We start from the raw sequence: 13,785 nt of genomic DNA, 5'->3' as shown, positions 1-13,785 counted from the left end.
TGAATCAATTTGGACTGTCTGACTTTGGTTTACCTATTGCCTTGCCGTGTCTGGCAGCACTGTGTTCCTGTTAGAGCCACCAGCACAAGCACCAGACGATGCTGATCCAGTGAGTACTCCATCAAAGGCATACTGTAGGCCTGGCATGTCTTGTCTACTAGCTTCAATATGAATCCGATTAAATGTGATAGGGTGAAGGCCCCAGTGCAGCAGCAGCAGCACATGATGGAGACGATGATGAGGAGGAGACCATCTCTCTGGATTCCAGAAGGCATGAGGTATCATGTTAAGACTGTGAAAGTACTATTTACTCTACAATGGTGAGGAGTCCTCATCAAAATCAAAAAATCTAATTTCTTTTACAGGACCCAGATGCTATACAGTGGGAAAACCAGCCTGGCAACATAGTGCGTATTAATAAAAGGACACCACATCCTGCCAAATTCCAGCTGCGCTAATTGTATTGTGTTCACAGAGCTCACAAGCTATCAGAAAGTTGTATGGCAACCACCTCCGGTGCCAAATAGAACTGGCAGACATAGACATTCAGTACAAGAAGAAAAAGATGGAAAATCTTGCACTGGAGTTCGAAATAAAAAAGAGGACAATTAGGAAACTGGACCTTGAAATAAAAAAACTTGAGAGGGAGGTGAGATATGCCTTCAATGTACACTGTATGCTAACTGTAACACAAATGTATTAATCATTATTTTTCTTTCCTCCCCCAGCTCCAAGAAGATGACACAGCTCAAAATAAAAATTAGGTATATTCTCGTAAAGTCAAGTGAGCCATGACATATGAGCTCTTATTGTGAGCACACAGGACGGTGGCATCTTTCTAAGGTTTTTTTTATTTTCCCAGCAATCAGTACAACCAAGTCATCGTTATAAGGCATCGCCCTCTTTTGCCCACCCCCCCCAGCACCAGGTGTGGCCACTAGCCTATATGAAGGCCCAAAATTGTGTGTTCCTTTCTGCTCTGACAATGGCATGCCCATTCGTGCGAGATGTGGTGGATGAAGAAGCACTTGTGCTGAGGAGAGCCTTCAGGTGAGAAAGGGTCTTCAGGGACCGGTTGGACCCACTGGCCTTCCCTGATGACCATCTATATGAAAGATACAGGTTTTCTGCAGATGGCATCAGGTATCTATGCAGACTACTGGGTCCCAGGATTAAGCACCGCACTGCACGGAGCCATGCACTGAGTGTGGAGCAAATGGTTTGTGTGGCCTTGCGCTTTTTTGCTAGTGGAGCCTTCCTGTACTCAGTGGGGGATGCAGAACAGCTGAACAAGGCCACAATTTGCCGCACAATAAGGAGTGTGTGTCTGGCTATCAAAGCATTAGCAGATGTCTTCATCTCCTTCCCTGGCCACAGAAGACTCTGTGACATCAAAGAGGAGTTCTATAGGATTGCAGGTAAGAGGATCTACAAATTACAGGACAACTGTTAACACATAGTAGGATACTCATTACTTTGTGTGACAGGTTTCCCCAATGTCATTGGTGCAGTGGACTGCACACACATAAGGATAAAAGCCCCCTCAGGTGCCCATGAGGCCGATTTTGTGAATAGGAAATCCTTTCACAGCATTAATGTTCAGGTGAACATAACTTTTTGATATTGTCCATTGACGAACACTCTGCATTGCCAGTGATGTGCATTGATTGGTGTAATATTCCTCATCTTATGATTTCAGATGGTCTGCAATGCTGACTGTGTGATCAGCAATGTTGTGGCAAAATGGCCTGGCTCAGTCCATGACTCCAGAATCTTTCGGGCCTCTGAAATCTATCAGTGCCTATCACAAGGTAAGCCACACAACCCCTATTTATAACCATCATGGCTGTGTCAAGAATATCACTGTGTTTATGAGGTAGTAATGATGAGATTTTGTGTTGACAGGTGAATTCTCTGGTGTGTTGCTGGGAGACAGGGGGTATGGCTGCCAGCCTTTTCTCCTGACACCTTTCACAGACCCCCAGGAAGCACAGCAGGCCTACAACCATGCCCATGCCAGGACCAGGGCCAGAGTTGAAATGACCTTTGGCCTCCTGAAGGCACGCTTTCACTGCCTTCACAAATTAAGGGTCAGCCCTGTTAGGGCATGTGATATTACTGTGGCTTGTGCTGTCCTCCACAATGTGGCCTGCCTGAGGAAGGAGAGGGCCCCCAGAGTGCCACCAGCCATGGACTGGGACAATCCGGCAATCTTCCCTGATGACGACAGTGGTCGGCTGCTGAGGGACCAATATGTGTTGAATTATTTTAGTTAGTATGTGTGCTTTCAATTTTGGTTAAATATGTCCTGCGGTGGCAGAGGAATTTGGGTTTTTTTGGGTTCGTTTTTTGACGAATTTGGCCTCTTATGATGTTTGTGCGGTATACTGTGTGTAATACAAGGCTGCAGGGAGGCTACTGCATCCATTCATTTGTCTGTTCAGTTGATGTGTATGGATTTGTCCTGCATTTATTTTAGTGTGCAGACATGCAGGGTGTGTTATACACATTCAAAGGTCTGTATATGTATCATTTTGTATAATATGCTTAGATTCTGTGCTTTCCATCTTGTAGAGTCACTGTGACTTCAGTTTTGAAAGGAGCTGATGGTTTACCTGCTTTGTTTTGTCCTTATTCAATAAAGGAACATAATGTTACACATTGTGTTTTTATATTCATATGGAATGTGTATTTGTTTATATGACAGAGTACTAGGGCCACACTGAAGAAAAAGGATAAAGTCATAAATTTATGAGGCTGGTTCTTTCTGCAGAAAAGCTACATATTGTTTTTACAGTTTTGATACTTATGACAATGTGATACTTAATATTCTGGCACATCAGCATGTCTTTGTTTATGAAACCATACTGAAGTACAATTTCACGAAATGCCCCACATCTGTCATTTTAACAACTGTCCTCCTTTAAAACAACTGGTTACAATATTATGACTTGTGTTTTTTTCCCCTCTGTGGCCCTAATATTCTAGCATTTTATATATAGCCTTATAGTCTATGGGAAACTGTAAATTATCTAATGATAGCAACATCATCTAAAAATCATTTTTTATCCAAAATCATTGAAATTAATGATCACAAACGTTTAAATAACAGTGGGTCTAGTTATATGTGATAACAATGTATAGTGAGCAGTGAAATAACTATTGGTTTCCATTTGTGGTGACTGCTGACTGACATTAGGGATGAGATTAAATAGATCCTGGAATTTAGCCTGGTCTGGAGCAGGCTAGCTCCACAGAATAAATCTCCATGGTAATTTATACCATAACATATCCTCCTGCCCCCTATCCATCTTTAGTGCAACCGGATTACGGATCAATTGAGCCAGGATCACCAAGATATCCTGGCTTAATCCCTTATCCTAGTTTTGTGCAACAGGCCCCTGGCCTACTACTGTTGTGTCTTATAGTATTTAATGTTTGCCGCCCCAAAATAAAATAAATACTACCGCGTTACCCCCTCCAGTCAGCAGATGGCGATATGCAGATTTCAGGCGATACCGCTAGTGTGACGTCTAATGTAGTGGACGGGACACTTCATAAACAGTCACACATTTGGTCGGCAACCTGCGTAGCCAACATTCCCGAAAACATCAGTCACTGTGTTTTAAACATACGTCTTCCGTGTCTATTTGTTGGCCCATTTAATGTAACGTTAATATTTACGTTGTTTGTCAGGTAGCTGGCTTGCTAAGTTAGCTTTGCACTAGGCTAATCGCTAATGCTAAGTAACTAGCGAGCTAACATCCCCGATCATGAGTTCACTTCGCTACTCCACTCCTGCTGAAGAAGAGGGGGTCTGCTGGACGGAGAAAGAAGAAGAGGCTGTCACAGTTAAACAAGAAGTAGAGGATGAGGCTGTTACTGTGAAAAACGAAGAGAAAGAAGTTACTGTGACAGAAGAGAAAGAAGCTTTCGAAGTAAAAGAGGAGGAGGAAGGAGTTTTCGGAGTGAAGATGGTGGGGAAGATTACTGGCACGTTGGAAGAGGAGACGGGAGGTCTGAGTAACACCAGTAAGTAGTGTCTTAAAAACGGGGACACAAACTCTTCAGTCCTTGAAGATTGCTAGGTCACATGCTTGAAGACGAGGTATTGAAATTGTAAAGTTACTAATATTTACATATAAACATGTAAGTGCTTTTTGGGGAAACCATAGGGTGAACAATCCTATGGGAAAACCTACCCTGTGAACGATCCCAAGTTGGTTTTAGGTTTCTCGGTCACATTGTGAATGAGCTTTTGAAATTAAGTGATTTGTTAAAAATATATATATTTTAATAGAGTGTCCAACATGCCTTTCAATCCCGAAATGACAAAATAGCTAAAACTTTTGAAAACCTTTATTGATGTGGTAAACACTTAGAGAACCATTACCTTACCAACATGGAGATGTTGGGCTTTAGTGATGTGGTCAACACAACAAGGTTGCAAGTTCAATTCCCCGAGCTGACAATGTACAAATCTGTCGTTCTGCCCCTGAACAGGCAGTTAACCCACTGTTCCTAGGCCGTGTTTGGAAATAAGAATTTGTTCTTAACTGACTTGCCTAGTAAAATAAAGGTAAAAAAAAAAAATACCTTACCAACATAGTTCATCTCCTATTACTTCCAGATGAAGCTAAGGGCCTCTCTTTACCAAAACACACACATCTCATTACCGCATCAGGTCATTTTCAGCGTGTCCGCGTGTGGCAACCTCTTCAGTACCTGCGAACTGAGGCGAGGATATCGGTCTGTGATATTGCAAAGTGTTTCACCAGTGGGAGTCATCGGGTCAGTTGCTGGACTGTATTGCATGACTGCAAGGAGGAGGGCAGTTCATCTCAACTACCGTATTGCACGACTGCAAGGAGGAGGGAAGTTGCTCTTTCACAGAGACAGCTGGCTCGAAATCATGAAAAGAATGGTCAATCAGATTGGCTGATGGAATGTGTCGAGATATCGTAATATCTCCTTGGATCCAATTCTGCCCCAAGAGGTTTCTAAACGTCTTTTTCCCAAGAGGTGCTTTCGACAGAAACCCCTGGTGAATGACTGCGTTGCAGCTAGCATTAGGGGAAGACAGTGTGGTCGGTGGAGAAGGCACTGTAGCCTGTGACCATACCTGGTTGGTTTTCCAATCCATCAATGGGAGTAACCAATCCATCAAGTCTGCTCCAAGTAGCAGGGGTACCCGTTTCGAGGCTGGTAACATACACAGGGTGAATGAGCGATACGTCCTTGAAGTGTAGTTTCAGCATGACTCTCAATGTGAGGTAGTCTGAGTGACCCCTCGAAGTGTAGTGTCGCATCGTTCCACTTTTAACCAACGTTTAGCTGGCTTCAAAGCTCTTTTGAGATCATCAAACAATGTTTGAGAGATGAGTGATATTGTCGCGCCTGAATCAATTAGCGCATGACAAGTTAAGCAGTCCTCCAGGTCGTTTAGATTCGTGATTAGTGGACATATTCCCCACAAAGTGGAGGGGTCGTTCGCATAGACGTGATGTAGCAGATCGACTTTTCAGATTTTGAGTGGGCTTGGCTTTAACAAAGTGTTTGACCTTTTTCTTCACAACCTTTGTAACAGAGTCTTGTTTCTTGATCAAGCGGGCCCTGGATAGGGTCTCGAGTGAGAGCGGGAGAGATTTGAATTTTAACGTCCCTGCTATGGGTGTTATTTCCTACGGACCTGGTGTCTGGTAATTCCCCGTCTAATCCTTGTGACTTATCTTTTACCCTTTTCTCAAATGTTTCTCGCTTTAGTTCTTCACGTAGTAGAACTTCTGGAGAACATTGGTCTACGTTTTCTTCTTTTTCTTCTTTCCTTCAACCCTTTGTTACCCTTGTGCTCTGACACTTTGTGTGGGTTGGGGGCAGGAACGTAGCGAACAGGTCGATTGTAGCGGTAGTCGTTTTGATGGCGACGTACTTTACAGTCGACCGCGGTGGTTATTGGATTTGTGGTGGAAACCGTTGCTGTGCGTCATCTCTCAGCACTCCAATACCTGATAATCCTCTAACTGGAGTGAGTGCTCCTGGTCAAACTTCAAAACCGAGTGGTCAGGGCTCTTAGCGTTTGCGAGCTTTTGATGCCTCAAAAGCTGTGCTTGCAAGCTCTCTGAGTTTTAAGATGGGCAAGCCAACGTGGGCTGCAAGGCCCAAGTAGGTAATGAAGGTGGGTACATATTCGACAGAAACATTTGTTTAAAAGGTAACAGGTCTTCCATGCCTGTTTTAGTGAGTAGGCCAAAGTAAGCTGAACGAAGCCTATGATAGTAAGCTTGTGGGTGTTCGTTCCGAGCTTGTTTGACCGTGTTCGCCAGTGAGCTATCGTGTTTGCGAGTCGCAGAACCACTGATTTTCAAATTTCAAAGCTGTGGCAAGTTTAGCATAGTCATTTAGCACGTGTTGCTGTTGTAGGCGAATTAACCTTGTCGACGTTCTCTTCAACAGGTAAACCCTGTCAGAACCCGTAGCGTTCGGGTAGCTACCCAATGCGTCCTCTATGTCAGCTAGGAACGTCTCAGTATCGTTTGGCTGACCTGGAACGGGGTCAAAGGTGGGGAAATTCTTGTTGAGTTTGTCAAGTTATTCCGCATCAAGCGGGTGGAGAGGGTTGGCTTCATCCTGTGGGTACCTAAGGGTGGTATTCTGCTGCATTGCAGAGTCCACTTGAGCACTTAGAGTACTGATTTTGGACACGTGAGTGTCGCATTTGCTACTTTCGTTCTCAAACTTATCCGTCATGGTTTGCAGATAGAGGTCTTGAGTATGGAGCGAGAGATTCAGTGATGAGATTTCCTCCGCCTGCTTAGAAATCAATATTTCATCACCTGAGTTCTCTCATCATTCATATTTCCATCTTCATCACCTGAGTTCTCTCATCATTCATATTTCCATCTTCATCACCTGAGTTCTCTCATCATTCATATTTCCATCTTCATCACCTGAGTTCTCTCATCATTCATATTTCCATCTTCATCACCTGAGTTCTCTCACCATTCATATTTCCATCTTCATCACCTGAGTTCTCTCATCATTCATATTTCCATCTTCATCACCTGAGTTCTCTCATCATTCATATTTCCATCTTCATCACCTGAGTTCTCTCATCATTCATATCTCCATCTTCATCACCTGAGTTCTCTCATCATTCATATTTCCATCTTCATCACCTGAGTTCTCTCAGCATTCATATTTCCATCTTCATCACCTGAGTTCTCTCATCATTCATATTTCCATCTTCATCACCTGAGTTCTCTCATCATTCATATTTCCATCTTCATCACCTGAGTTCTCTCATCATTCATATTTCCATCTTCATCACCTGAGTTCTCTCATCATTCATTTGGTCAGCGACTTCAATGAGTTCTGCCGATTTGTCATCCACCTTTGTCCTTGTGTTCATTAACTGATGGTCTTTGGCCTGCAGCGTTTTGAGTAGAACCGTGTTACTCTGAGTAACGTTCAACTAAACTGCTTGCATGTTATCAAGTTGCGCGCTCCTGTTTGTAGATAACTCGAACAGATTTATCGAGTTTGGAGTCGACTGCATCGTATTTAGTTTTGGCTAAATCGAGTTGTTCTTGGAGACAAACGATTTTGTTGAAGAGTTTGTGCTCTTTCATCGTCATAAGTATTTGCGATTACTTTTAATTGTTCAGATTTCAAACGCAGTTCCTCGACTAGCAGAACGTTTTCATTTCCTGCTTTTGTCAATAGTTGCTCAGTTCTCTCCACCTGTCCCCTCATGTTAGCCATGTCTTGCACATGCTTCCGCTGTTTACTGCGGTATTCGACCGATGCCAACCTTTGATGGTGATACATAAGTGCTAAAGTGTAGAGAACCGTCACAAAGCCTGTGTTTGATGGTTGATTTTTGGAGATTGTTCGCAATCGGCTGTTTTTTCACTAATGGCATAACTAGGGTTGGTATCGCTGCTGAGGTCAGAGATCCATCCTTTTATGGGTGGAGGTTCACTAATTAGCGGAGGAGTGGTGACCACCTCCTTTGATAGCTTGCACATTATTAGAAACATTTAGAGGAAAAAATTGTCTTATTTTTTTCGATGTTTGGGTTTGGAATTCATTGGAAGCTGCAAAGACAAGTTTAATCTAATTATAGATGTTGACGAACCATCAGTACCGTACCAGTAATGTGGAAGTTGGACGTGAATTAATTTGCAAAAGCAAATAGAATTAATTAATCAATGCCAATGATTAATCCTACCTGGGTATTAAACTTTAATTAACCTGAGAGGTTGCTTCATCCAGGTTTAATATGAGAAGTTTAAAAGTGTCTCATTTGATTGGACGAACATTAAGGTATGTTCAACAATTGAACTTATTAAATTGACTGAGACGATAATCCATGCAATCTCCATTGATTTGGATATCATAAGTGTAAACAGTAGATCTAATGTTGGGAACATTCAACACTGTGGTACACTTCTCCCTAAGGCTGAAGCCACATGGGATTCCCGCTGAGGCAGGGCTTCTGTCAGTACTGGATTACTGAATGGTTTTACAAAAAATCACATTTTACTGATTGATCAATTTAATGATAAATCAGACCTGTATAGGCTATTTGGGAATTAACCTTTAATTAACCTGAGAAGTTGTTTCATCTAGGTTAGTTTGGAAAAAGTTTACAATGTCTTATTTAGAAAACTCATCAATTTGGATATTATTTAAAAAGATCCATTTGAGGATGTAAATCTGGCAATTTCACTTATTAGTTCAATTGAACAAGACATTGATATCCGTCTGGATATCATAAGTAATGACTTGAGTGTGACCTGAAAAAAAATATTATAGGAAAGTACTGGCACACACTTCAGCCGTCACTGATATTAGTTAACTATACACAGAATGAATCATACCTTGATTACAAATGATGTCATAAAGGAAAACGTCCCTGGCGGACGGAGCAGATATGACAGCTGGTTATACAAAGAACGGGGGTTGGGTTTGAGTGAAAGAGCGGGAAGACAGAGACAAAGGGAGAAGCTGTGCTATCGTAAATACAATATCCTATGCCTTCTAAATTACCACCCATTTGGAAAAGAAAAATGCGATTAAATATTAACTCTGAGCTGCGCTTCCATAGGTTGGTGGTAGATGGATGGCCGTGTTGCCCAACAGAGTCCTTTGTCCTTTGAAGAGTGTCTCTGGTGGTGAACGGGAAACGTTGTAGTGTCGTCGTTAGGTGGTAGACGGGATACTCTGTCTGTCCTTTCCAAGCCCATGTTTTTAGCTGCTGTTGCTAACTCAACGGCTAGGATGTCTCACTTCTTTAGTGAATAAGAGTTCAAAGTTCACACCATTCACAACCAAAGCTCACGCTGAGGTTGGCTTAGTTCTGTAGTTGACATGTTAGTCCTTTTTAATGTATGGACCGTCGTCCTCACATCCATAATCTAAATATCAAATCAATTCTACTAGACTAGAAAAGGAGGATAATGGACCGAACAAAACCCAATTATGCTGAAATACAAATAAATACCTGTAATACCTAATAATGTTTGTCCAGTCGTTGTTTGATAGGGACACAGTATAAACTATTCAACAGATCATGATTTGCCTGGGATGTTATTAATGCGTCTAGTCGGGTCAAAAGAAAATAACAACTGAACCCCGGTGCACAGACACAGCCCATTAAACCACAAAGATAGTTTTATCACATGGAGGTTTCATATCAGGGCTCTGTTTTAGTATTGAACTAAATCGTTTGTTTGTCTTTTAGCAGGAGAGCGACCAGACTCTCACTCTGGCAGCGAGAGTGGCAGCGAGAGTCCTTCAGGGGAACCAGACCCAGAGACGTCCAAATCGGCGAGACGACACCACTGCTCCCAGTGTGGAAAGAGTTTTATCCGATCACAACAACTGAAATCACACAAGAGAACACACACAGGAGAAAAGCCTTACCAGTGCTCCCAGTGTGGGAAGAGTTTTATCCGATCACAACACCTGAAATCACACAAGCGAACACACACAGGAGAAAAGCCTTACAAGTGTTCCCAGTGTGGGAAGTGTTTTACTCGGTTAGATTACCTGAAAAGTCATAAGCAAATACACTCTGGAGAGAAGTCTTACTCCTGTTCCCATTGTGGAAAAAGTATTAGGTGGTTAGGGACTCTGAAATCGCATGAGCGAATACACACACAAAAAAAACTCCAATGTTCCTTGTGTGGAAAGCGGTTTACCCAGTTAGAAGCCCTGATTGTGCATGACAGGACACACACAGGCGGGGATAAGACCTACCACTGCTCCCAGTGTGGAAAGAGATTTAACTGGTTAAGGCAGCTGAATAAGCATGAAAGAATACATACAGAGGAGGAGAAGACATACCACTGCTCTCATTGTGGAAAGACATTTTCCCAGTTAGAGGACCTGAAATCACATGAGAAAATAGAGAGGCTGTGTTCTGACTTGAGTTTTTGACTGATCATTTGTGTTTTTGTTTAATCTTTATGAAATCCATTTGTAATATATGAAAGCAGAATAAGGTTCCTGCTGTTGTTTCATTTAGAGACCTGATCGTGTCTAATATCAGGTGTCTGTTGGGTTTTTGATGATGAGCTTTGTTTGTTTGATTTGATACAAGTATAAAGCCTCTGTTGTTCTTCATATGCTTTTCATATTGCATAATGTACATAAATATATAAGTAATTTGCCTTTCACAAGCCTCTGTATTTATTATTGATCCCCACTACTCTTCCTGGAGTCCTGCAAAATGAAGGCAGTTCTACATTTTTTAAAAACATTACAAAACAGTCATAACAGATTTCACAACATATTAAGTGTGTTCCCTCAGGCCTCTACTCCACTACCACATATCTACAACATATTGTGTTCCCTCAGGCCTCTACTCTACTACCACATATCTACAACATATTAAGTGTGTGCCCTCAGGCCTCTACTACCACATATATACGACATATAAACTGTGTGCCCTCAGGCCACTACTCTACTACCACATATCTACAACATATTAAGTGTGTTCCCTCAGGCCTCTACTCTACTACCACATATCTACAACATATTAAGTGTGTCCTCAGGCCCCTACTCTACTATCACATATCTACAACATATTAAGTGTGTTCCATCAGGCCTCTACTCCACTACCACATATCTACAACATATTGTGTTCCCTCAGGCCACTACTCTACTACCACATATCTACAACATATTAAGTGTGTGCCCTCAGGCCTCTACTACCACATATCTACAACATATTGTGTTCCCTCAGGCCTCTACTCTACTACCACATATCTACAACATATTAAGTGTGTGCCCTCAGGCCTCTACTACCACATATCTACAACATAAACTGTGTGCCCTCAGGCCCCTACTCTACTACCACATATCTACAACATATTAAGTGTGTTCCCTCAGGCCTCTACTCTACTACCACATATCTACAACATATTAAGTGTGTCCTCAGGCCTCTACTCTACTACCACATATCTACAACACTAAATCCATGTGTACGTGTGTATAGACCCCCGACTTTCCAACCTGAAGACATCGTGATTTGACCTTGTTTTTTTCCAGAGTTCCCAGTTGTCTTGAGAGTTCCGTCAAAGCAAAAACCAAGCAATGAGGTCATAGGAATTGTCCATAGCACTCCGAGACAGGATCGTGTTGAGGCACAGATCTGGGGAAGGATACTAAAAAATGTCTGCAGCATTGAACACAGTTGGATCCATCATTCTTAAATGTAAGAAATTTGGAACCACCAAGACTCCTAGACCTGGCCGCCCGGCCGAACTGAGGAGAAGGACCTTGGTCAGGGAGGTGACCAAGAAGTGACCAAGAACTCCTGGCAGAGCTCCAGAGTTCCTCTGTGGAGATGGGAGAACCTTCCAGAAGGACAACCATCTCTGCAGCACTCCACCAATCAGGCCTTTATGGTAGAGTGGCCAGACGGAAGCCACTCCTCAGTAAAAAGGCACATGACAGCCAGCTTGGAGTTTGCCAAAAGGCACCTAAAGGACTTTCAGATCATGAAAAACAAGATTCTCTGGTCTGATGAAACCAAGATTTAACTCTTTGGCCTGAATGCCAAGTGTCTCATCTGAAGGAAACCTGGCACCATCCCTACAGTGAAGCATGGTGGTGGCAGCATCATGTTGTGGGGATGTTTTTCAGTGGCAGGGACTGGGAGACTTGTCAGGCTTGAGGAAAAGATCATCGGAGAAAAGTACAGAGATTTTTTTATGAAAACCTGCTCCAGAGCACACAGGACCTCAGACTGGGGCGAAGGTTCACCTTCCATCAGGACAATGACCTTAAGCACACACCCAAGACAACACAGGAGTGGTTTCGGGACAAGTCTCTGAATGTCATTGAGTGGCCCATCCAGAGCCCGGACTTGAACTCGATGAACATCTCTGGAGAGGGGGGAGTGCCCCTGTGACATCAATTTTGGACCCCCTTGTGGCCCCCCTAAATGTGGAGTATGAAATCATTTTTACATAACTAATTTTTGCTATCGTTCTTTATTTACATCCCTTATTAGATAGAAAATGCGAATAAATTGTTGAATGTTTATGAATATTGGTCTTTTGCCTGCAATGCAGTGAAGAAAACGATATGACAACAAAGTCTAATGTAACTGGCCTCTAACAGTACAACTGGCCCCAGTCGTAGTACGTAGTACACCTGCACCACGCCGAAAGAGCAGCAGAAGCTGCCGAACAATCATCAACAGTACAACAAGGCGCACTCTGTTGTTTCAGGCGGCCAACCCATCTCCATGCTCCGTCCAAACGCCACGCCACGCCCACATACACTCGTTTGTTCTCCGCAATGAATCTGGATCAGAGTCCCTCCATGACGACTTCGAGAACAGAAACACGTTTTAACTGTTCTGATTGGTCCCCGAGTGGAGGTTTGAAAAATGTTGCTACTCTGATTGGTTGGAGATGAGCCAATCGCTGATTACTTTGTTTTGTAAAACACCCCTCATTTAGACGTCACCACAATCAATGTAAATGATGGCAGTCTCAGACTGAAGTCTGTAGCGAACGATAGAACAGTGGAATCATTCAGTTTGAGTCGTCAGGCCACTCTGTCGCTAATCTTTCCTAAGAGAAAGTTACATATTTTTTGTTTGGTGCGGCGATAGAGAGCTGCATGAACTAGGGCTTAAATGCTCATGCGGATGGATGTGCTATAAAATCAAATCTAATTGTATTGGCCACATACACATATTTAGCAGATATTATTGCGGGTGTAGCGATATGCTGGTGTTCCTAGATCCAACAGCGCAGTAATATCTAACTATTCACAACAATACACACACATCTAAAAGTAAAATAATTGAATTAAAAAATACATAAATATTAGGATGAGCAATGTCAGAGTGGCATTGATGTAACGGATGTGAAATAGCTAGCTAGTTAGCGGTGTTCGCGCTAAATAGCGTTTCAATCGGTGATGTCACTTGCTCTGAGACCTTGAAGTAGTGGTTCCCTCTTGCTCTGCAAGGGCCGTGGTTTTTGGGGAGCGATAGGTAACGATGCTTCGTGGGTGACTGTTGTTGATGTGTGCAGAGGGTCCCTGGTTCGGGCGAGGGCACGGTCTAAAATTATTCTGTTACATATACATATGAAGTGAGTACAACAGTATTTAAACATTATTCAAGTGACTGGTTTCCCCTTTTTTTAAGTGCCCAGTGATTCCATGTCTATGTTCACAGGGCAGCAGCCTCTAAGGTGCAGGGATGAGTAAACCGGGTGGTAGCCGGCTAGTGACAGTGACTAAGTTCAGGGCTGGCTA

The 13,785-nt window shown here is 42.8% G+C and overlaps 2 protein-coding genes across 3 annotated transcripts in view; one reads left to right on the top strand and one right to left on the bottom strand.

The window, feature by feature from the left end:
• Positions 1–13,785, bottom strand: part of LOC110494908 (zinc finger protein 721) — a 317,665-nt gene that overhangs the window by 262,051 nt on the left and 41,829 nt on the right. The window contains 1 exon segment of the mRNA XM_036948289.1: positions 10,716–10,720. Within this exon segment, the coding sequence (XP_036804184.1) occupies positions 10,716–10,720 (5 nt within the window).
• LOC110494912 (gastrula zinc finger protein XlCGF17.1) lies at positions 3,550–10,672 on the top strand. 2 transcript variants are annotated; one of them, XM_036947962.1, is made up of 2 exons: positions 3,550–4,032; positions 9,749–10,672. In XM_036947962.1, exons 1-2 carry the CDS (start codon positions 3,774–3,776, stop codon positions 10,441–10,443), a joined length of 954 nt encoding a protein of 317 aa, XP_036803857.1. In that variant the 5' UTR covers positions 3,550–3,773; the 3' UTR covers positions 10,444–10,672. The 2 variants fall into 2 exon arrangements, with proteins under 2 accessions (XP_036803857.1, XP_036803856.1); XM_036947961.1 differs by having other exon boundaries at positions 9,746–10,672.

Source organism: Oncorhynchus mykiss, chromosome 17 (genome assembly GCF_013265735.2).
Source record: "Oncorhynchus mykiss isolate Arlee chromosome 17, USDA_OmykA_1.1, whole genome shotgun sequence".
NCBI lineage: Eukaryota > Metazoa > Chordata > Actinopteri > Salmoniformes > Salmonidae > Oncorhynchus > Oncorhynchus mykiss.
Note: the sequence above shows the minus strand (reverse complement) of the source record. Positions and strands in the feature narration are given on the sequence as shown.